Below are 24696 nucleotides of genomic sequence, written 5' to 3'. Positions count from 1 at the left end.
TGACCTCTTGGTGTATGGGATAATACCCAACCAACTAAGCCACACCAAGCAGGGCAGTATGTGGAATATTTTAAAACTCCCTAAAAATCAGTTTTTTTTAAAAAAAGACAAACAAAAATGAAAAAATGGGCTAAGAATATACAAAAGCAATTCAAAAGATTTGTAAAAGCAAGTCACCAATATTTTATATTTTTATGTTGAAAGTCACTAGTAATGAGGGAAAATAAACTGGAATAGTGAGATACCATTTCACACTCATCACAGGTGCTAAAATGTACAAGTCTTTAAATTAGGTGTTTTTCAAATAAAAAAAAATGGAAATTGTGCAGCACTAGTCGTTCATTCGTTACAGAAGGCAGCGAGCCTGGAGGAGCACTTGGGTCTTGGCTGCTCAGTCCATATTGCCTTGAAACATAAATGGCATCTTAGCTAGATAAACTATCAGATCACACTTTCTTTGCCTCAGAAATGTTAAGATGTCAAAAAATGTAAGGCCAGGATGTACCCTTTTTCTGCCTGAATGACTTCAGACAAGTTCTTCATTAAAATTGAAGTCAAATAGTTTCATTAGGATAATTAGTCACTAATTCTCTTATCAATTTTACTTGGAGCCTAATGTTATGCTACAAATTCAGTTTTCCTTACACAGAAATTTTCTCTTATATTTAGAGTGCTATTTTGGTTACATTTTGGAGACTTTCTATCTCAGGGGAATAGCAAGACTCCTCATGTTGAACCATCTCTGTCCCCTATAAATATTCCTCTCTAATTACTTTAACCTCTTCTTTCACTGCATTCACTATGAGCTACCAAAATTTAATTTTTGCCACATCTCCTGTTCATTGTTGTTTCTAATGTATTTGCTTTGCAATAGTGATATTTAGTGATTAATTTATTTCATTACCTTTACAATCTTTTTCATTTCATTCTATTATCATCTCATCTAGACTGGTCTAGTTTCATTTCATTATTTTTATGTTTTCCACAGCATTTACAAAAAAATTCCTTCTTTCTTTGACCTATGTTTTATTCTAGAATGAATTATTTGTCTGGCTTTTACATGCTATGTTCCTTTATTTCTTAACTTTTTTTCAGGAGAAATGGTTATAAATGCCACATTTATAATTTCTAATATATCCATTTTTTCAGATTTAAAATCTCTGAAATTGGGAAAACTCCTAAAGTTGAAAGCATCTTATAATTAACCACATTTTTCTTAATTAGAATATAAAACTGCCCTGCCCAGTTTGCTCAGTGGTTAGAGCATCAGCCTGAGGACTGAAGGGTCTTGGGTTTGATTCCCAGTCAAGGGCACGTGCCTGAATTGCTGGTTCAACCCCCCACTTGGTCGGGGTGATACGGAAGGCAAACAATCGACGTGTCTCTCTCACATCAATGTTTCCCTCTTTCTCCCTCCCTTCCACTCTATATATAAATAAAAAATTCAATGGAAAAATATCCTTGGGTGAGGATTATAAAAAACAAACAAACAAAAAACACAGGAAAATAAAACTGGTGCATTTATCTTTATTGTTGAGAGTATTATACATATCTCCCATTTTCCCCCATGGTCCCCCTTCACCCGGTTCCCACCACACCCCAGGCCTTCACCACACTATTGTCTGTGTCCACTAATTATGCATATATGCATATACACTCTTTGGTTAATTTCTGCCTGCCCTCCTGCCCCCTTTCCCTCTAAGATCTATCAGTCTATGTCATGCTTCCATGCCTCTGGACCTGTTTTGCTCATTGATTTATTTTGTTCATTAGATTCCACATATAAGTGAGATCATGTGATACTTGTCTTTCTCTGACTGGTTTATTTCGCTTAGCATAATATTCTCCAGGTCCTTCATGCTGTCTCCAATGGTAAGAGATCCATTTTTTTTTACAGCTGCATAGTATTCCACTGTGTACATGCACACCACAGCTTTTTTATCCACTTATCTACTAAAGGACACTTGGGCTGTTTCCAGATCTTAGCTATTGTAAATAGCACTGCTATGAACATAGGGGTTCATAAATTCTTTCTACTTGGTGTTTTGGGATTCTTAGGATATATTGCTAGCAGTGAGATCACTGGGTCAAATGGCAGTTCACTTTTTAATTGTTTGAGGAAACTCCATACTGTTTTCCATAGTGGCTGCACCAGTCTATATTCTCAGCAGCACTATACTAGGGTTCCCTTTTCTTCACATCCTCACCAGCAATTGTTGTTCAATGCTTTGTTGATGGCCACCCAACTGGCAGGTGTGAAGTGATGCCTCATTGTCATCTTAATCTGCATCTGATGATTAGTGACTTTGAGCACTTTTTCATATGTATCTTTGCCATCAGTATGTCTTCTTTGAAGAAGTTTCTTTGGAGAAGTATCTATTTAGGTCCTTTGCACATTTTTTAATTGGACTGTTTATCTTCCTTTTACTGAGTTGTATGAGCGCTTTATATTTTTGAAATTAATCCTTATCTGATGTATCATTGACAAATATATTTTCCCTTAGAGTGGGTTCCCTTATGCATTCTGAAGATGGTTTCTTTTGCTGTGCAGAAGCTTTTTAGTTTGATGTAGTTCCATTTGTTTATTTTTTCCTTTGTTTCTCTTGCCCTAGGATATGCATCAGTGAAAATGTTGCTACATGTGATGTCAGATATTTTGCTGCCTATGGTTTCTTCTAGGATTTTTATGGTTTAATGAGTTACATTTAAGTCTTTTATCCATTTTGAGTTTAGTCTTGTGTATGGTTTGAGTTCATGATCTAGTTTCTTTTTTTGCATGTACCTGTCCAACTTTCCCAAAACCATTTATTGAAGAAACTGTCTTTACTCCAATGTAATGCTCTTGCCTCCTCTGTCTAATATTAACTGAGCATCATGGCTTGAGTTTTCTGATATCTCTATTCTGTTCCATTGATCTATATGGCTATTCCTGTGCCAGTACCAGGCTGTTTTGATTATAATAGCTTTGTAGTATAATTTACTATCTAGTATTGTGATCCTTTCAACTTTGTTCTTCTTTCTCAAGATATCTTCAGCTATCCGGGGTCACATAAATTTTTGGATTATTTGTTCTAGATCTGTGAAATATGCCATTGGTATTTTAATAGGGATGGCACTGAATATATAGATTGCTTTGGGTAGTATGGACATTTTAATGATGGTAATTCTTCCAGTCCATGAACACTGAATATGCTTCCACTTGTTTGTATCTTCCTCTATTTCTTTTTCCAATGTCCTATAGTTTTCTGAATACAGGTCTTTACCTCCTTAGTTAAGTTTATTCCCAGGTATCTTACTGTTTTTGTTGCAACGGTAATGGAATTTTTTTTTTTAGTTTCTTTTTCTGTGAGGTCATTATTGGTGTGTAAAACTGCAATTGATTTCTGGATGTTAATTTTGCATCCTGTTACTTTGCCAAATTCATTTAACTCTAGCAGTTTCTTGTTGGAGTCTTCAGGGCTTTCTATGTACAATATCATATCATCTGTGAATAATGAGAGTTTTAATTCCTCCTTTCCAATATTGATGCCTTTTATTTTTTTCTTCTTGTCTGAACACTGTGGCAAGGACTTCCAGTACTATGTTGAATAAGAATGGTGAAAATGAACATCCCTGTCTTGTTCCTATTCTTAAGAGAAACGCTGTTAGTTTTTGCCCATTATGATGTAGGCTTTAGGTTTGTCATATATGGACTTTACTATTTTTATGTATGACCCCTCTATTCCCACTTTGCTGAGAGTTTTTATCAAAAAATGGATGCTAGATTTTGTTGAATATTTTTTCTGCATCTACTGATACGATCATGTGATTTTTATTCTTCATTTTGTTTATGTGATAAAACTGGTGCATTTTTTAGTCAGTGGGGTCCCAGATATGATAATAATGCAGATATGTATGTATGAATAATTTTATTCCAATATTTTCTGGAAACTATCTATCTCTGTCTCCAACCTATAGCATAAGGGTTGTCTAGAGCATTCTATCTACTTTTCTCTAGTTAGGCTGTTGGGGAGGATGAGATATATATAATAGACTTTGTAGAAAAATGTAAGTCCTGCTTTTCTATGATAATGTATTTTACTGTATTAAGTCAGAGTGGTAAGGGAAGGAACTATGAAAACATTCCGGGGCTTCAATTTATCCCCTATTTTTGTGAGGAGCCTGAAGCTACAGTTCTGTCACAGTGAACTCTAGATATTTTTCCTACCATTCCACCCATCTCTTCCAAATAGAATTATTTTTTAAAGATCTATAGGCTTTAATTAAGTGATTCATGAATCGGGCAACAACCCCCCTAGCACCTTAAAAGGTATTCCAAAATAATTTTTTTAAATATGTTATTAATTTTTTTTTTTTTTTTTTTAGTCCTCACCCGAGGACAGTTTTTGATATTTTGTTCAGATAGAGTGGGAGGGGGAGAGAGAGAGAGAAATATCGACGTGAAAGAGACACATCGAGCAGTTGCCACCCACACAACCCAACCAGGGCCGGGGACAAACTGCAACCGAGGTACATGCCCTTATAGCGGGAACCGAACCCAGGTCTCTCCGGACTGCAGGCCGACGCCCTAACCGCTGAGCCAAACTGGCCAGGGCGTTATTGATATTTTAGAGAGAGAGAGAGAGAAACACAGATGTGAGAGAGACACATCGATGGGCTGCCTCCTGCATGCCGCCCAGTAGGAATCAAGCCCGCAACCCGGGCATGTGCCCTGACTGGGAATAAAACTGGAACTCAAACCAGGACCTCTCAAACTATGAGACAACACTCAATACACTGAGCCACACCAGCCAGATGAAAATAAATCTTTTTTTAATGAGCATCTGCTGAGTACAGGTTTGAGATGTCCACTGCAAGATTGCTTATGATAATGACAAACTACAATCAAAATATTTATCAGTAGGGGGATGATAAAATAAATGCAATACATCAATACTGCAAAACATCAAGAAGAAGAAAATATACTAAAAAGTAATTATTTTTAAAAGCGCAAGATACACTCACTTTTATTTATTTTATCCTCACCCAAGGACATTTTTGCATTATCTTCAGATAGAGCGGGAGGAAGAGAGGAAAGAAGAGAGAGAGAGAGAAACATCGACGTGAGAGAGACACATCCACTGGTTGCCACCCACACGACGCCATCTGGGGCCAGAGACAAACTGCAACCAAGGTATGTACCCTTAGCGGAAACAGAACCCAGGTCTCTCTGGTCCAACGCTCTAACCGCGGAGCAAAACTGGACAGCGCTACACTCACTTTTAAACAAAAAGAAAGGAACTCACAGAACAAAATGTAGACTATGCCATTTTTATAAAAATGCAAAAACACATAGAAAAACCTAGATAAAAACATACCAGTTACTCACCTATTAACTATTAGTAAGGTAAAAGTAAACTACATTGTTATTCTATAATCCTCCATGCTGTTAGAGTTTCTTTTATAAAATATATATATTTATGTATTATTTTTATAATTAAAAAACTATTCAAACATTTATCTGGTTAAAAATAATAATAATGTTACTCTTTTGTAAACTAGAAAATTTCAAGAAGAGTGCACACATTATCAAAATAATGGCTATTCGCTTTTGCATTTCAAAGTCCTCAAATAAACCACTCAAATACAAATATTATTACAGCCCTTAGGGTTTAACAGCTACTTTCATAAACTTGTACAGTTAGTAACAAACTTACGACTGAATTCCCAATGGAAATTCCTGGCTCATGGCTATCGTGGCTTTAAATGTTTTCTTACTCTCTTTGCACACCAGTTCTCTACCAAGATGAGGAGCTCTAAAATGGAAAAAAAATATATATACATATATATATATTAGTAAACTTCTTCCATGTGTTGTGATGTTCCTAAGAATCTGTTGTCTTCCAATGACACTTATTAATATTTCAAATTTTGTTACTCTGAGCACAGAAATAAATTAAAATTGTGCCATAAGGAAATGAGACATATATAAGAAATAAGATAAGGATAACAAAGTACAAAAGTTCAGAAAAAATGATCAAACTGAACAATTTTCACATTGACTATAATTTTAATAATCACTTTTAGGAATAAAGCAAATCACAAAAACTTTATAATATCACTGTGTATCTTTAAAATCATTTATTGTGCCCTGGCTGGTTTGGCTCAGCAATTAGAGTGTCAGCCCTTGGACTGAAGAGTCAAGGGTTAGATTCCTGGTCAAGGCAACCAAATGATATGTTTCACTCACACTGATGGTTTTTTTTTTTTTCTCTCTCTCTCTCTACATCCCACTCCCTTCAAATCTATCTAAAAAATCAGTGGAGCCCAGCTGGTGTGTCTCGGTTGAGCGTCAACCCATGCACCAAGAGGAAGCCAATTCAATTCCCGGTCAGGATACATGCCCAGGTGGTGGGCCTGGTCCCCAGTGTAGGCATGCAGGAGGCAGCCAATCAGTGTTCTCTCTCATCGATGTTTCTCTCTCTCTCTCCCTCTCCCTTCCTCTCTCTCTAAAATCAATAAAGAAAAAAAAAATTTTTTAATGAAATCAATGGAAAAATATCCTCAGGTGAGGATTAACAAAATAAATATATAAAATTACTTATTCAATTCAACCTTTTACTCGCTACAGTTCTCAGCACTGATCAATAAGAAATGATGTGAAGAATAAAAATTCTATATTAACTGTAGAATGAACACTGTATGATGGAAACATTTTTGAAAAGTTAGAAAAGTGTAATAAACTGTTCAACAAAAAATAATAATAATTATTACAACTTCTCCTGAAGTATAGGGGCAGGCAATATTTTATTCTCTGTCAAAAGAAAACAGTGTTTTGCCCTGGCCGGTTTGGCTCAGCGGTTAGAGCGCCCGCCTGCGGTCCGGAGAGACCTGGGTTCGGTTCCCGCTAAGGGCATGTACCTTGGTTGCAGTTTGTCCCCGGCCCTGGTTGGTCGTGCGGGTGGCAGCCACTTGATGTGTCCCTTTCACATCGATGTTTCCCTCTCTCTCTCTCCCTCCCACTCTGTACAAAAAATGGAAAAATGTCCTCGGGTGAGGATAAAAAAAAAAAGAAAACAGTGTTTCTATAAAGGATTATACTTTATTTCACATGGTTGATTCATTCAAAATATTTGTCATTCATCATTCTTTTATTCAATAAATATTTGCTGAATGTAAACCATGTGCTAGGTACTCCACTAAGTATTAGTAATATAACATTAAGCAAATGTCTTATGTAAGAATGGTGAGAAATAGTCTGGTATAAGCTAAAACACAGGAATAATGACAGATGAGCTTAGAAAAACAAAAAGTAAATAAATAGTGAATGGCCTTACATACCATGCTAAAAACTCAGGATAATGACAGAACATAAAATTTACCATAAATTGAACTCAAATAAACAATGGCAGTGGGAAATTCTTCACATCATATTTCCTTAGAACAATGTGCTATAGCATTTTTAGTGAATGTAAGTTGGCAGCAGGGGTGTAAAACAAAAGCTCTGCAACTTACTCAAAGAATGTACATAACTGGGGATACTTCCCCCTCGTCATTCTAGTCCATATTTTTAAAGGTAAAAGAATTGCTTCAGACAAAACCACTAATAATTCTCTCTAAAACAACATTACACCTAGATAGTCATGTGTTTTTACAAATTGTTCTTTTTAAAAACCAAATAATACAAAATAAACAAACAAACAAAAAAACACTTACTTTCCATTTTCAGCAGATATATACTCTTCCCACGTAATAGTGTTCTGAGGAGGAGGCGTAAGGGACTGTCTTCGAACCGGCTGCCAAAAAGAAATAAGAAAATAAAGAAAGAGGGAGAGAGACAGAGGCAAACACAGAGTATGAGAGGCAGAGAGAGAAGGAAAGACCAAAAAAATGACATTTTTAAAAACATACATTAAACTACTGAACTGTTTAATCTTCAACATGATGCTTTAAGAGTTTGCTTCCAAAATAGTTCCATGGCAATATAAACTCTATCATTAATATTTATTATCAATTTTTTTCTAAATCTCAATGTAGAGGGTAAGTTATCAAAGTAATAAAATCCATTCATTCAATGTTTTAATCATCTAAAATGTTCCTGGCATTATGCTAGAAAGTGAACATGGAAACTACAGAGAAGTATAAAAACTAACCCTGACTTCAAAGAGTTTACAATTCAAAGAAAAAAACACATATGAACAGTTAATCAAAAACACAAAATATTATATGATTAAAGGCCAAATGAGCTTACAAAAAAAAAAGAGAAGTGCAGGATTTCAGAAAAGAGCAATCTTCTATGGATAATAATTTCAGACTAGGGGATTGGGGCTCAGACTTACATGAAAGTCAAACACAGGTAGATTGTTTATTTCACCAACAACACTGGTAAAAGGTCATGCAGATTTTTAAACTTATACCTTGTCTTGGTTAAACATGCCTTTGGATCACTATAGGGAAGCAATATACTTAGAGGAAGAACAGCTTGGGGTAAGAATCAAAACCCATCTTTGCTACTTCTAGCTTTATAACTTTAGATAGATTCATTTCTTTAAACCTCATTTTCCTTTCTGTAAAGTAGAGCATGACACTCATCTCATGAGATCACTGTAATAATTAAATGAGATGATAAATGAAAAATACTTAACACAACGCCCATGTTAACAACAACTCCAATGTTTTAAACCAACATAAATAAAAAAGAAAACTTATTGAGGTGCACATAAAATCAGTTTTTAACCTGCAGAAGCTGGATTTGAATTTATGGCACTCAATTCAGATTAGGCCACTGGAGAATCCTTTGTTACTCCCCATATAATGTTTTATTATAATCATCACTAATTAAACTACATATATTTGAGTAACTAACCTATGTTTATGTGACGTACAAGTTAACATAAATACTGATTTCCACACTCAATTCATTTTTATATTACCAGCTATGACCAAGCAGCCATTAACTTTCAATACTGGTATATAATTAATATGTTTTTTAAAACTTTATTAAGATTTTAAATACAGTTCACCATTAAAATGGGATTGTCTCCTGAATTTGGTATGTTCCCTCCCTTTACTCTTTTGACCACCTATTTTTAAACTGTGCATGTTAATTTATATGTACTTTTCCTAAAAGCTTATTATTTAAGTTTAAAAGAACTGCTTTCCTAAAATTATCTATACAACACATACAAATAATTCTTTTTTCCTTTAATGCCCACGGTGAAATATAATTAAACTGGTTCTAAGCTGCTTTCCCTGTATTTGTAAATTGTGTATCTAGGAGAAAAAAAAACAAGACAACTATTTGTATCCTTGTTATAATTAGACACAAATTCTGTTTTGATATTCTTTCATCCTGCACTTTGCCAGATTCAACCAAATCAAATTATACATACAGATAAATATCTGATAGAATTAATACTTTCATTTTGAATTTTTTTTTTCTTCACTGATTTTAGAGAGAGAGGGAGGAGAAAACATCAGTGAGAGAGAACATCGATTGGCTGCCTCCTGCACACCCCAAAATGGGGATTGGGCTCACAACCTGGGCATGTATCCTGACTGGGAATCAAACTTGGTACCCTCTTGGTGCATGGGTGCTCAACCACTGAGCCACACCTACTGGGCTAGAATTAATATTTTCTTTAAATTTCTTCTATTTATAATTGAACTCTAATATGATTCTCAAATATAATTAATCAGTTCTTCCCTATCAAAAGTCCAAACAATATATGAGGTATATTTTTATTCTAAAACAATTAAAAATATAATCTTAAAAGTATTATAGAACTAAGAAATAACTATATAGACATGGTTCTTCATAAATCTTAATAAAGTACTTATGGTAGATTAAAAAATAATATAATGATTTTTTTAAATTTAACAATGAATTTTTTTTAAATGCCTTCTAAGATCAGGAAAAATGCATAACACCTGCTCTCCTTACTTTTATTCATCATTATATTGGTATTACTTCCCAGAGCAATAAGGCACAAAATAAATAAAAATAATAATAAAAGGCACAATAGATTAGCAAGGAAAAGGGATAACTATCTCTATTACCTGATGACATAATCATCTGTGTAAAATCCTAAGGAATCTACAAAGACCTATATAAGTAATATATTCATTTAGCAATACAGAAAATTTTCATGTATTTCTATATATTAGCAATGAACAATTGGAAAAGAAATTTTAAAACATCATTTATGATGGCATTAAAAATACAAAAATACTTAAGAGATAAATTTAGTAAGATCTCTGTAAGACTTGTATAGTGAAAACTAAAACATTTCTAAGAGAAACTATATAATATCTAAATAATGGAGATATGTACCATGTTCACAAAACAGATGACTCAATATCTTTCAGATATCAACTCTCCCCACATTAATCTACGTACTCAACACCACTGCAATAAAAATTCCAAGAGGCAACTCAATGGAGAAAGGGGAGCCCCTTCTCCATTCGTGCTAGTTCAATAGGACATCCAAAGCAAAAAATAATAGTAAGCCTTGACTTAAATAGCACACCTTATACAAAACTAAAACTAACTGATTCATGTACTTAAATATAAAATACAAAAGTACAAGAGGATTTTTAAGAAATAAATAAAAGAAAAATTTAGGGACCTGGAGCTAGACAAAGAGTTCTCAGACTTGGCACAAACCATAAAACAAAAATTGTTAAATTGGATCTCATCAAAATTAAAAACTTATCCTCTGGGGGGGGGGGGGGCTGTTTACAAGGATGAAAAGATAAGCTACACTGAGAAAAATATTTGCAAAACACACATCTGACAAAGAACTAGTAACTAGAGTACATCAACAACTTTGAAAATGCAACAAAAACTCCAATAAAAAATTAGCAAAAGGCATGAACTGATATTTCATCAAACAAGATATATAGATGGCAAATACGCACATGAAGAGATGATGAGTCAACATCATTAGCCATTAGGAAAATGCATTAGAGCACATGAAATAGCACTATACACTACCTTTTATGGACTGAATGTTTGTGTCCCTCCAAAATTCATGTGTTGAAGTGCAAAACCCTCAATGTGATGATGTCTGCAGGTAGATCCTTTGGGTGGTAATCAGGCTATATGAAGTCAGAAAGTGGGACCTCATAATGGGATTAGTGTCCTTAAAAGGTGAGTAAGGGAAGACAGAACAGAGCACTCTCCCCGATGTGAGAACATAAAGAAAGCAGCCATTTTCAAGCCTATAAGAAAGCCCTCACCTGGGAAGCAAATATGCCAGCATTAAGACCTTGCATTTCCCAGCCTCCAGAACTGTGAGATATAAATTCCTATTTTTTAAGCCACCAAGTCAACAGCATTTTCCGATGGCATCCCAAGCTAATACTATCAGAATGGGTAAAAGAAAAATTGTGACAATAGCAAGTGTTTGCAAGGATTCAGAGAAAGAATCACTCATACTCTGCTTGTGGGAATATAAAATGGAAAACATAATGACAGTTCCTTACAAAACTAAACATTCAGCTACCAGGTAACCCAGCAACTCCACTCAGACCTGGCTGAGTAGAGCATCTGTTCTTCTTTTTTAAGGATGTAAACTCTATTAGCAAGGAAGCTCTAAAAGGACCAGAGCAAGAATGGGATCTGAGGGTGGACATTCCAGAGACCTGTATGGACAGTACAAAGAGGGGGCAGGGACTATCCTCCCCAGCCATCAGGGCAATGAGATACACAGGGTCCCAGGGCGTAGCCCCAAGGGTCCTCCTTATCCATATACCACTTGAGTACATTCAAGCAGCCAGCTTCATGCATTTCCAAAGGTATCATTTATCCCAAAGAAATGAAGACCTCTGTTCACACAAAAATCTGTATGTGAATGTTATGGCAACTTTACTCATAATGGCCAAAAACTGAAAACAATCCAAATGTCTTTCAACAGGTACATGCTTAAGCAATCTGTGGTACATTCATACCATGAAATAATGCTCAGCAATAAAAGGAACAAACTTTTGACATACACAACTTGAATAAATTACCAGGGAGTTAACCTGAGTGAATAAAGAGCCAATCTCAAAGAGTTAACATACAATATACTTGAAATGACAAAATTAAAGAAATGGAAGAACAGATTAGTGGAGGGGACAGAGAGGGGCAAAAGAGCAGTAGGTGTGCTTATAAAAGAGAAACAGAAGGGATCCTGCAGTGATGAAAATGTTCTGTATCTTGACTATAAATGACAATGTCCTGGTTGTAATATTATACTACAGTTTTATAAGATGTTACCATTGGAGGAAACTGAGTGAGTCATACATGGTATCTTCCTGTATTCTATCTATGTATGTAAACCTATAATTATCTCAAAATAAAAAGTTGAATAAACAAAAATCAATCATTTATGTATAAATCAATCTACAGATTCAACTCCTTCCTAATCAAAATCCCACCAAGTGTTTTATCTTTCATAGAAATTGACAAGTTGATATAAATATTCATCGAAAACTGTAAAATTCAAGGGGCTATGATTCACATAGGAAGTGTATTCTTTGATTTCTGATCAGAAGTTGAAAAATTATTTAACCCATATTACTTTGTTCTATTATATAGATATCTAAAATTAAACTATGTCTTAATATCAATGTGCAAAACTATAGCTTAAAATGCCATCTAAAGACACCTTTAACAATTCAAGTCCATCAAGTTACAATCTCTGTCCTAAACAAAATTAAGTTGTATACTGTAAATTTAAATACAGATTAATCAGAAAATCAGAGACAATCGATCAATGGTCCATGAAATGCTATTATAAAGTTTCTTTCCCTGTACTCATCCCAAAATAGCTTGCTGCCAAAATTAAACAAAGGTAGCAATAGCCACCACAACAAAACCATTTTTTTGAAAAAACTCATTAAAACTTAAATCACAATATAAGTCCAAAGAAATGGCCTTTTTGTCTGGTTAACAATGGGCGAGGAAGCGGCTCTGTCAAAAATTTAGCTCAGCATTTCCTCTCTCAATTCATTTCTATTTCCTGAGCATATCATGTCCCATATTTCCTACTGATCAAGATGTCAGTCAGTAAATACCATGTGGCTTCTGAAAAGTGAAGTCTGGTGAAGCTCTACTCTATCCCAAAGCCAAAAGCAAAATAAGGATCTGGTGGAAAGGAAAAAGGATCACAGTAAACTAGCATGATCACAATTTTAACTTAAACATTCATTGAAAGGGGATTCTCAAACACTTTACATCCTGTACTGATTTCATTGAACTATGGCTGATTTACTCAACATATGAACTTTTTAAACATTATTTTCCTGGCACACACACACAGTATAGTATTACCATGAATTAGTTGGAATCTGGCACATTATTCTGAAAAGTCTGTCTATCCCTTAAACATAATCTGGCACTGTACCATAGGGGAGAGAAAAGATTCAAGGAACTCAAACCTCCTCATAGTAGCTTTTAATCGTTTTACAAATGTGACTCTCATTTTATACCACAACCCAGCACTCATACCTATATATATTTACACAACACATATACCTTAAAACTATTGTTTCATAAAGTAATAACTCATACTGTGTGTGATGTGCTCTAGTGTTTCTCTATCTTTATTTAGATTTGAATTTTTTTTTCCTTTATTAATTCGAGAGAGAGAGAGAGGAACTGAGAGAAAGGAAAAGAAACATTGATGACAGAGAACACTGATTGGCCACCTCCTGCATGCCCCCACTGGGGATCGGGCCCACAACCTGAGCATGTATCCTGACCAGGAATTGAATCAGTGACCTCTTGGTACATGGGTCAACGCTCAACCACTGAGCCACACCGGCCAGACTGAATTTTTTTTAAAGAGTGGTCACAACCCACTAAAATGGATTTAATCATTTACTAAGAGGTTCCTATCCTACAATTTGAAAACTACTGCTTTAAAATTTAGTAAAATGTTAACATTTGAGGAATCTTGATGGATAACTAAAAATTTGTGAACTATTTTAGTACTTTTTTGTAAGTCTAAAATTGTCAAAATAAAAAAATAAATTTAAGAATCCATCCTTCATCTTGTTAGGGAATAAAACTGCAGAGGTGCCCTGGCCAGTTCAGCTCAGCAGTTAGAGCGTCAGCCCGCGGACCAGAGAGTCCTGGGTTCGGTTCTTGCTAAGGGCACGTACCTCAGTGGCAGTTTGTCCCTAACCCCAATAGGGGTCATGTAAGTGGCAACCAGTCGATGTATTTTCTCTCATATCGATGTTTCTCTCTCTTCCTCCCTCTTTCCCTCCAGCTCTATCTGAAGAAAAAAAAAAGATTGCAGAGGCCGTTAACATCTCATATACCTTTGTATTTCCTAATTTCCCCTCCCCTGCTTCTACTGTCACACAATTCTTTGCATATAAAATGCTTTCAACAAACACATGCCGAATGAAAATGTATGGGGCCCTGGCTGGTGTGGCTCAGTTGGTTGGGCGTCCTTCTGTGCACTGAAAGGTTACTGGTTCAATTCTTGGTCAAAGGTACATGCCTGGGTTACAGGCTCGATGCTAGAAATAATTTCATAAAATAAATGTACCTTTACTTAAGCCTTCAAAGCATGATTTCACTTGGTGAAGTAGCAAAAAAGAATATATGCAAAGGGACATAGATTAAAAAGTAACACTGGGACCTGGCCAGTTTGGTTCAGCGGTTACAGTGACAGCCCTCAGACGGTCACAAGTTCAATTCCCAGTCAAGGGCATGTACCTGGGATGCAGGTTCAATCCCGGGTCCCAGTTAGGATCATGAGGCAACCAATCGATGTGTCTCTCTCATATCTATGTCTGTCTGTCTGTCTGTCTGTCTGTCTCTCTCTCTCTCCCCTCACCACCCTCCTTTCTTTCCACTCTATCTAAAAATTAATGGAAAAATATCCTCAGGTGAGGATTAACAAAACAATAACAACAAAAATAACACTGGGTTTTACTCTTATAAAATGGTTTAATCTGTTAGTGACGCCTCAAAGACCAAGAACAGATTCACAAAAAAAGTCACCAAAGGCTATATCCAAAGAAAAAACAAAAGCTGTATGTAGTAAACAAAACCTACAAGCGTACTTATATAAACTCACTAATGCCAGGAATGAAGTCTACCTCCTCTCTCCTTAGAACATTATAATCTATAAGTGAAAATTATACCTCAAAATTCTGTTCCATTATGTTTCCGCCTTTACTTAGACTCTCCATAATGGCCTTATTTCGAAGAATATCTTCTTCACTGAGATGTTCTCTTCTTTTTCTTGATTCTAAAACAAGTCCATTCACCAAATAAAAGTCTGCCAAAAAGTTTCCTACTCTTTCCTAAAACAAAATCACATATTTCAAAATAATAAAAAAAAATTAAGTTTGCCTTAGATTAAAAAGAAAGTTTCAAAAGTAATATACATATACCTGTTTTTCCATAAACATGCATCATTAAGGTATAAATATAAATATTCCTTTGGTACTTGAAATTATCTAATTATCTTATGCATTCTATTAAGTTAAAAAAAATATAAAACCACAGATTTAAATTTGTAAAGAAAAACTTAAAATGCACAGATGTATGGCAGTTAGTCTGCAAATGAATTAAATTTAAATAAAAATACCACATACTATTCCTTTAGAATCTACTCCCAAGTAGCACAATGCTATCTGAAAACTTTATTTAGCTGAGAGTCAAACATCAAGAGTAACAAGGAGGGGTCAAGGATAATTACTGTTCCCATTTTATAGATAGAAAAGAAAGTAGAATAAAAAGAAATAGTCTAAGTCACATAGAAATCTCTAGTACAACTAGAATTACCTGTTCCAATATTCTGTTCTCTAACAGGATCAAACCTCAAGTTACAGTTGCTTCCTGCTTCCAGCAAAGAACAGAGCAGCCTAGCTTACCCATTACAATCATTTACATTAGGAATTGTGGATAGGGAAACTCAAGAGGTATAAGGGACATCAAGAAGAGAATTGCTATTTCCTTTCCATGAAGTCTTCCTTTAATATCAAACTTCACCCTTTTAACAGATCCAACAGGTGATCAGAGTTTGAAATGCTTTACTTCAAAAAACATGATGGAAAATAAGCTTCCCATTTCTACCTGCATGCAAATTCCTTGGTCTCCACCTTACTCCTGTGTCTAGCATTCTACACTATGTGTTTAGAGTTGTTTCCATATCCATCTTGCTTTTGGTGGCCTCCTTACCAATCACCAGAAAGCAAAGCATTCTGCACTTGTTTCTACCTACAAAATGGGAACTATAGGCATTACTGACTCCCTCCTTACCTGGCAAAGATTTAAGAAGATCACCTAGACGCTGTTCAAGAGCTTTGAGCTGCTTAGCAGTAGCATTAGATGAATAGCAGCTTCAATTTTTATCTTCTCTGGAAGTGATCCTTCTAATGCTGTCCAGAAGAACAGAGTACAAACAAATAAGACTGAAGCCAACAAAGGGACTGCAATGTAGGATCTCACAACAGGGAATCCTATAATGCTATTTGTTGCCAAATAGGCTGAGAGAGGAAAGCTGATCAGCCTATATTTAAAGTGAGGATTTTTCTGTGGTTGTGAAATACTCAAGTGATAATTATCAGTCTTTGAAATCCTATAGTAAAAAAACATTTATTAAAAGTAAGCTATCATAACAATAAAAATTTTAAGTGTATATTCCCTATAATTCAGCCATTTTATGTCTTGCTACCTGTAACAGACACTACAAAGGAATGTAAAAGAATGGTAAATGCAACATCATTAATAATGCAGAAAACTGAACACAAATGTGTGTCCACTCATCTAAATGTCCAAAATTAGAGACTAGATAAATAAATTACAATACACCCATACCACAGAATACTATGAAGTTGTTAAAAAGAATGAAGTAGCACTACTACTAAAAAAAAAAAACTCCTAAGACAGACTCAAGAGTGTGTGCATGTGTGTGTCAGGGAAGAAACAGTTGCATAACATAGGTATAACATGACACTTTATGAAAATATAAATATCAGCAACTAAAGCTACATATTACCATGGATACATATTTATGGAAAGCATTAAAAAGGTCTGAAGAAAATACAACTGGATAACCTTCTGCAAGGTGCTCTGGGACTGTGAGTAGTGGTTAAGAGGGACTTTTTAGCTTTATGTGGAAGGTTGTGTGGTGGTTAATTTTATGTCAACTTGGCAAGACTATGGTGCCCAATCCTTTGGTCAAACACAATCTAGATGTTTCAGTGAAGGTATTTTTTAGATGTGATTAACATTTAAATCAGACTTGGAGTACAGCAAATTACCCTCCATAGTGTGGGTAGACCTCATCTAATCAATTGTAGGCCTTAAGAGCAAAGTCTGTTTCCCAAAGGAAAAACAATTCTGCCTCAAAACTTTAACATAGAAACCCTACCTGAGATTCCAACTGCAGATTTCAGAATCAAGATCACATCAACTCTTCCCTGAATATCCAGCCTGCTGGACTGCTCTACAGATTTAAGACTTGCCAGTTCCTACATTCATATGAGCCAATTTCTTAAATCAGTCTCTCCCTACCCCTCTCTCCTCTTCTGTCTCTCTAAATATCTACTTATATGTCTACAGATCTCTATATCTCTATATCCATATATTTATATTTCTATATGTATATAGGTAGATATATAAAGAGAGAAAGATCTCTAATTGTTTTTATTTCTCAGAGAACCCTGACTATTAATATAGGCTGTTTTTGTTTTTCCAGTAACAATATATTAATTTCTAATGTGTATAATATAAGATAATTTTTAAAAGCAGTAGGTCCTGCCCCTTATCTAATCTGGTTGCTTATTCTTGACTATAAAATTTTATAAAATGCTTCTTCATGTGTCTAATTTAAATTTTTTTGAGTATATTATAAACATGTTTAAAATTGTTTTATTGACTGATTTGAAAGAGAAAGAGGAAGAGAAGTAGGGAAGGAGGAAGAGAGAGAGAAACATCGATTGGTTGTTCCACTTATTTATGCATTCACTGGTTGCTTCTGGTATGTGCTCTGACCAGAGATCAAATCTGCAACCTTAGCATACTGGGATGATGCTCTAACCAGCTGACCTTCCAGGGCAGGGCTTGAACATTCTTATATAACCTCTTGCTGAAAGATGAAATGGTAATTGTAGAAAAAATTTACAATTCACTAAGAAAAATCTCCACTGAAATTTAATTTAATAACAGTATTGTAGAAATATAAGCATATTTAATTTTAGTCATATATAAGGAATACTGAGAAATAGATACTGGATGAGTAAATAGTTTAGAAGTCTACAAGTAGGAAGAAAAAGGGTCCAAGGAAATGAATTCAAGGTATCCCTCTTTGCAGTCTTCCTTAGGAATAAAACACTAGGAATATAATGGAACCATGGGAGGACACCGTTCCTTGTATAATAACAAGGCAGCTGACAACAAGAATCTTTCCCAACATAGAATTCAAATAAGCTAAACTTTCTCTCCTGGCTTCTGTAAGAATATTTTCCAAATCTGTAACCAAACATTGTCATTCCATACATGGAGGCAAAGAGGAGAGAATAAACTACTTGAAGACAATTCAGAAAGCTACTTCTTCCCATCACATTATTTTGGCAACATTAAATACTAAACAATCTGTGAAGTTTAAAAATCTATATTTGTACATACTGTTTTATCTTCCCGAAAAAGCCATCCTGTTTGGGCACGTGTGAAAGAAATTGATTTGGTTGATAGAGTTGCAGAGTAAATATCACTACTCATTAAAATGTCAACCTCTTCTTCTGTTTCCATCTCCGATTCCTACGGTGGGGGTAAAAGTTAAATATAAGACCCAGGTTTTCAAAGGTTATTGGCATGACATATGAAAATAACAAAATGTTATAAATTTTTAAAAAGAAAACAGTTCTAAAAAATATGAAGTGCTACCTATTCTAAAAACAATTACAGAACTTTAAACTATATATAACTAAATAAGTTAGAATTATGACGAATTATAAATCTATAAATACAGGACACATGAAATACAGCACTCTTACACTGTTGTTACAGATAATGTAATGGAAACAATACTAGATTACCCATTACAGAAATACAGAGTATGTACAACAATTATTTTAATTACTTAAAGAATTAAGTTGACAGGCGTGAGACAAAATGCCCATATGAAGGTTTCATTTTCTTTCAACACAGAAGAATTTTACTTCAGTTCTTTTTAATCTAAAGACCCACCAATATCTTTTGAACCTTTGTTTTTCAATAGTTCAAAGTGGAAGGGGAAAAAAGGGGGGCGGGGGAGAAGTGGTAAGTAGGGGGGGAAGGTAAGCAGTCCAGAAGGGATCTTCTTTATACATCTTGTAGAAAGAAATCCATAAATATCAACCTCTAATTTCTAAACTTAATAAGTTGTCTTACTTCAGGTTTTATTCTCTGCATATTCTCCAGTGTTGGCACACAATAAGTGATCAATAATCATTTTTTAAATGAGAAAAAAGAAAAGATTTGTGCTTGTTTCAGGAACAGGAGTCTACGTGATCAGGTACAGAAGAGTAAGTGAGCAGGTATAAGATGAAGTTCTAGTCTTTACTAGGCCAAGAGAGAATCTCTAATACTTAGGATCAGAGAGTCTTAAGGGGGGGGGGGGGGAAGAGAAAAAACAAAAACAAAAAAACCATAGAACCTAGAGAGTTGACTAGAGAATGAGAAGTGTCCACAAGTTTACAATAGCTAGAGGCTTTATTTCCCATACCTCCTTATTTCTATATTACCAAGAGGCCCATTTCTATTCTTCACCATCAAACTTTCACCCAGATGTAGTCCACTCCTGGCATTCCAGAAAATGGGAACAAAGAAATAAAGTGCTAAATAGCCTAGCATACCTGAAAAGTTGCAAAGAACCAGTAATAGGGTATATAAGTTTAAAATAAATTAATTAATAAAGGCAGGTTTCATGAATTTGTTTTCAATGTTCAATCTATCTCCAATATGTGAGATAATTTAGAAACAGACAAGATGGGGGCCAGGAAGATCAATTATGACACTTTTGATAGTCCAGTTGAAAGATAATGGATATCTAAATTAAGACATTAACACTATGAATAAAAAAAGGGATACTGATAAGACAAAAAGAGACAGAAATTACTACACATGATCTCTAATTAGGAAACATGGAGTACAAGAAAAGATGTCAAAAACAACTCCCAGTTTTCTGGCTGAACAGAGAATGATGTCATTCACCAAAAGAATGAAAATGGAAGAAACAGTAGGTTTCAGGGGGGAATAATAAGTTTATCTTTAGAGAAACTAAATTTTGAAGTTATCTGGGAGACATACATGATATCCCATTAGGCATTTGAATAGGCAGGTCTCTATTCAGAAGATTAATCTGGGATACAAACATGTACTTTGTGAATCATCAATCTATAGAAGGTAGGTAGAGCTGTGGAAATAGAAGAGATTATTCTGCTAGTCTGTAAAAATGAGAACCACATCAGAGGCAAATTAAAATTCAAGAGGTGAGTAGAGGAAAGGGAACAGGGAAAAGAGAACAGGACGTAAAGGGGGAAAGAACAACTGACCAAGGTCAAATCACAAAGAAATGAACATTTTAAGAACTGAGTTATCAATAATAGTAAATACTTCTGAGAAGTCTAATAAAAAGAGGGTTGAAACAAGTGCACTGATTTTAGCAATGGAGTCAAAAGAACATCATCCAAAACCCCAACCCTCTTTCCTTTTCCAAAAGCTCCAATTCTACCAGAGGAATCACTGTCATACCACTCTTTAAAACAAAATCACTACACTCACCTTTAAATCTTTCCAATTCTTAATTCACTCAATCTATTACCAAGTCCTATTATTTCTTTCTTGAAAATGTAAGTCATAATTTCTCTTTCTTAATTATTCACTACACCACCCTAGTAAAGAACCTCATCTCCTCGCAACTGCCATACAAACTTCTCCCATAATTTTCCTGCCTCTGATCTCTTCCTTTTCCAATCCATCCTGCACATCAGCTGTGTGATCTTGGAGATGTCATGTAACATCTATAAGGCTCAATTTTCTCATGTGTAAAATAAAGATAATAAAAGTATTTACTTTGACAGATTATTTAAGAACTTAATGAGAAGTACTTTTAATTAAAGTACTTAAATAATCCAATATGCTGGTAATTAATGCTTAATATAATACTAATATGATAGTAATAGATATATACTATTAATATAGTACCACTATCCAAAGCATCTACCACTATCCAAAACATTTACTAGGTCCTTAATGAATGTTTAAGAAAAGAAGAGAAGAAAGGAGGGAAAGTGGAAGAAATATGAAGATTAATTCACTTAAATTACTTTTGGATTATATCAATACCTTGTTTAAGAATCTATGACTCTGTTACCAACTACAATAATTCCTAAATTATCTTTCTGGCCTTTAAGGCCTGCACTGTACTCAGATCTCTTTTCTATTTCCCCAAAAGATCATTCTTATTCCCACTTCCCTGACTTTACTCACCCTGTGTGCTCCACAATGAATACTTTCTCCTCTTCCAATCTAAATCTTCATTGTTCAGTGCCAGTTAGGAAACTACTTTTCAATAGTACACGTACAAGGTAACTAAGGTCTCATCAACAGATATGGTAGTAGGAAGGTCTAATCTAAGAGATGTTGAGAAAGGAACCGTAAGATGTGGTGAATGACAATATGGGAAAATGAAGTGGTGAAAATTAAAACAACAGTGACAAAACAAAATGCTAAGGAAATTTCATAGGCCTATCAATGACATAGAGATACTAGAACAGCTCTGTCTCTAAGAGCAGGAAAAGGGGCATTCAGAGAACAAAGAATGAGGATCATGATGTATATAGTTCTCATTGATGGCTGTGGAGGCAATACAAAGATGGATTTCTGATGTGACAGAAGGAAGGTAATTTTGTACTCTAAGAAAGAAAAGAAAAAAGAAAAGCAGTCAGAGTGAAGAAAAGAGTACAGACAGCGAATCAAAATAAATTTTCATAATAAGGAGACAGAGGTGGTCAGCAACATTTTAAAAGAAGCTAAGGTTGGAAGATAATAAATGGTGAAAGGGCCAGCACAGGTCCAACAAATGAGAACTAAGAGGAAATGGAGTTCATTTAACAGCAGATCATCAGTGAATTATGAGCAAACAGACTCAATGAATTGGTCAAGATGAAAATCAGATGATCATTTTTTTTTAAAGCGAGTAGTAAGAAAATGAAAGCTTTAAGATTGAACCATCCCAATTATACCTTATGCCTTTTAAAACAATTACACCAAAGCTTGGTTGCATACAAAGATATTTTTTAAAAACCATTTAGAGGAATGCTCACCTCATGGTGTATTCGTTGATAAACTTTTTGTTCATTGTCTAATACTACAAAAGATTCAGAGGGTGCTGCATCCCCATTGAAAATGAAGCTTAAATCCCCTCGTTGGCACTTCATGTCAGTAAAGTCTATGAGAGTAGTGTCAAGCCTGTGAAAGATGAGTAGATGAGAAATTCTGACAAATAAATTTCAATAAAACTCCATAATAATAAACAAACTTTGTTCCTTCTAAATTCAAATCAAGATACTAATACCATATTTCAAAATCAAATTTAGAGATAAGAGCTACATTTAAAATATATTATAAGAAATTTTTTAATGTATTCCATTTTACCTATATTTCATTTTTCTAAATATATACTTTATTGAAAGATTGTTTCCCCATTGTTGAAATACTGTACCCTTATTCCCTACCACTTTCCTTACTGTAGCTACTTCATAAAAGTTACATCTGGGAAGGGCAGAAGAAGAAAGCAGATCTGTCAAACACCCTTTGATTCCTTTAAGACCATGTTACTGGCTCATTGGAGCATTTAAGAGGGGTAAGGCAATGGATGTACCACATTCTTGGCCTTATGCTCTACATCTATGCCTTATGCCTAAACATCAGTTACCAAAATTTGCTTCATCCCTCCACTTGGTAACCGATTTAGCTTTAAATTCTTAGCCTTCTGTTTGGTTTCCTAGATTCAATTAGCATTCTCTTTTCCAACATCTCCACTGCCTAAAACTGTTATGGATCATTCTTGTGTTGAAAGCTCAGATTCACACTTCTGTGTTTATTGTGTTCTTTGGTAACCAAGACCTGGTATGGACTATCCCAATGAGTTTGTCTCAAATCAATTCCACAAATCACTACTTGCTGAAATTAGGGAGAATACTGGAATGGAAAAGTCCCAAAAAGTCCTTCAATTTTTGAAGGCTTTGTAGATCACATCAGAACCTCTCTGACTGGCTGCTCAAAACATACTCCTTAATCTAAGAAATGGGTTGACACATCTCTTACAAGTTGCTGATCATGCCCAAGGAAACACCTTTAAGCCTTTGTGAGATATTCAATCTGGCTACTGAGTTTCTACTGCAATTATAAGAATTCATTACTTTGTATGCTTTTTAGCTTTCACCTGGACAATGCAAAGTGAGTAGGCATTCCTGGTTTCCCTACACAGATAAAGCTGAGAAATGGAACATATCTGACATACTGCATCAAAAGAATAATTAAGGTTATATCACCAAACTAGTTACTTTTCAAAATGAAAGTGACACTATTAATAATTTTACCAGGACAACAGGGATGAAGCAGACCAAACAGGGAAGTCTGATTACCCTGTGTGCAAGGAGCTCTTTGTACATAAAATATACATATCCTTCAGAATGAAATCAAGAAGCACTAAAAAAGGCAAGTCACCAACTCCTGCATGGGTGAACCCTGTCTACTGCTTTATAGCCGAATTCTAGCTCCTGGTCTACTGCCAGTGGACTGCTATTGTACTACTAGTGCCTGCACTACTTAACATGTCCTGTTATTGCTTGTACATGTGCCATGAGAAAAAATAATACCAGTAAAAGGGGCTTATCCCCTACCTTTATAAGGTGTGGACTACTGATAGTAGTATCAAAAAGATACTGATCAGCCCTGGCCAGTGCGGCTCAGCTGGCTGGGCGTCATCCCATGCACCAAAAGGTTCCTGGTTTGATTCCAAGTCAGGGCACATGCCTGGGTTGCAGGCTCAATCTCCGGTGAGGGGTATACAGGAGGCAGCCAATAGATAGATGTTTCACTCTCGCATCAACGTCTCTCTCTCTCCCTCACTCTCCCCCTCTCCCTTCCTCCTCTCTAAAAATCAATAAAAATATTTTTTTTAAAAAGAAGAAACAGATCATTTTATGTAAGTGCCCTATTTGGACTTCAAGCTTCAGCTACCAGGGAAATCTACACCCAACAAAAAAGGGGGGCGGACAGAACAGTCTCTGCCTCCATTCCATTCTTGCTCATCCTGAAGGGGTAAAGGTGAAAATAGTGAGAAAAGAGAAACAAAGACAGACTGACATGCTGATACTTGAGCTCCTAGATGTAGTCACACCTAAAAGCAGTCACAATTTTTATTTCATCTGTGTTTTTATAATTTGCCATTGAAATAAGAATATCTAATACATCTGCAATATCCCTGACATATTAGATTGCCTCATAATAATAAAATTTGTTATGATGGTATTTAATGTATTAATTCCTTGCCTTTAAGCCTATGAACCTAAATATTTTTAATTTTTGCCATGTAATGACTATGAAGAACAAAAAATTATTCATACAAATGCAAAGCTTTAAACAGAAAATACTTTTTTTTTTTTATCCTCACCCGAGGATATTTTTCCATTTTTTGTACAGATAGAGTGGGAGGG

At 35.0% G+C, this 24696-nt stretch overlaps 1 protein-coding gene across 5 annotated transcripts in view; it reads right to left on the bottom strand.

Annotated features, from left to right (window-relative positions):
• Nucleotides 1-24696, bottom strand: part of ANKRD13C (ankyrin repeat domain 13C) — a 79641-nt gene that overhangs the window by 10391 nt on the left and 44554 nt on the right. For 3 of the 5 annotated variants that reach the window (XR_004958914.1, XM_036256237.1, XM_036256241.1), the window contains exons 7-11: nt 22300-22444; nt 18620-18751; nt 15127-15288; nt 7696-7775; nt 5697-5795 (exon numbers count right to left, since the gene is read on the bottom strand). Coding sequence is in view for 4 of the 5 variants with exons in the window: in XM_036256237.1 (XP_036112130.1) it covers nt 5697-5795; nt 7696-7775; nt 15127-15288; nt 18620-18751; nt 22300-22444 (618 nt within the window). In the remaining variant the exon portion in view is untranslated. Of the gene's footprint in view, nt 1-5004; nt 5047-5696; nt 5796-7695; nt 7776-15126; nt 15289-18619; nt 18752-22299; nt 22445-24696 lie in introns of those variants that run through there. The other 2 variants (XM_036256240.1, XM_036256239.1) reach the window with 2 other exon arrangements.

The sequence above is a fragment of the Molossus molossus genome, unplaced genomic scaffold, assembly GCF_014108415.1.
Source record: "Molossus molossus isolate mMolMol1 unplaced genomic scaffold, mMolMol1.p scaffold_m16_p_12, whole genome shotgun sequence".
NCBI classification, from domain to species: Eukaryota; Metazoa; Chordata; class Mammalia; order Chiroptera; family Molossidae; genus Molossus; species Molossus molossus.
The sequence above is the reverse complement of the archived record's forward strand: the minus strand, read 5'-3'. Positions and strand labels throughout refer to the sequence as shown.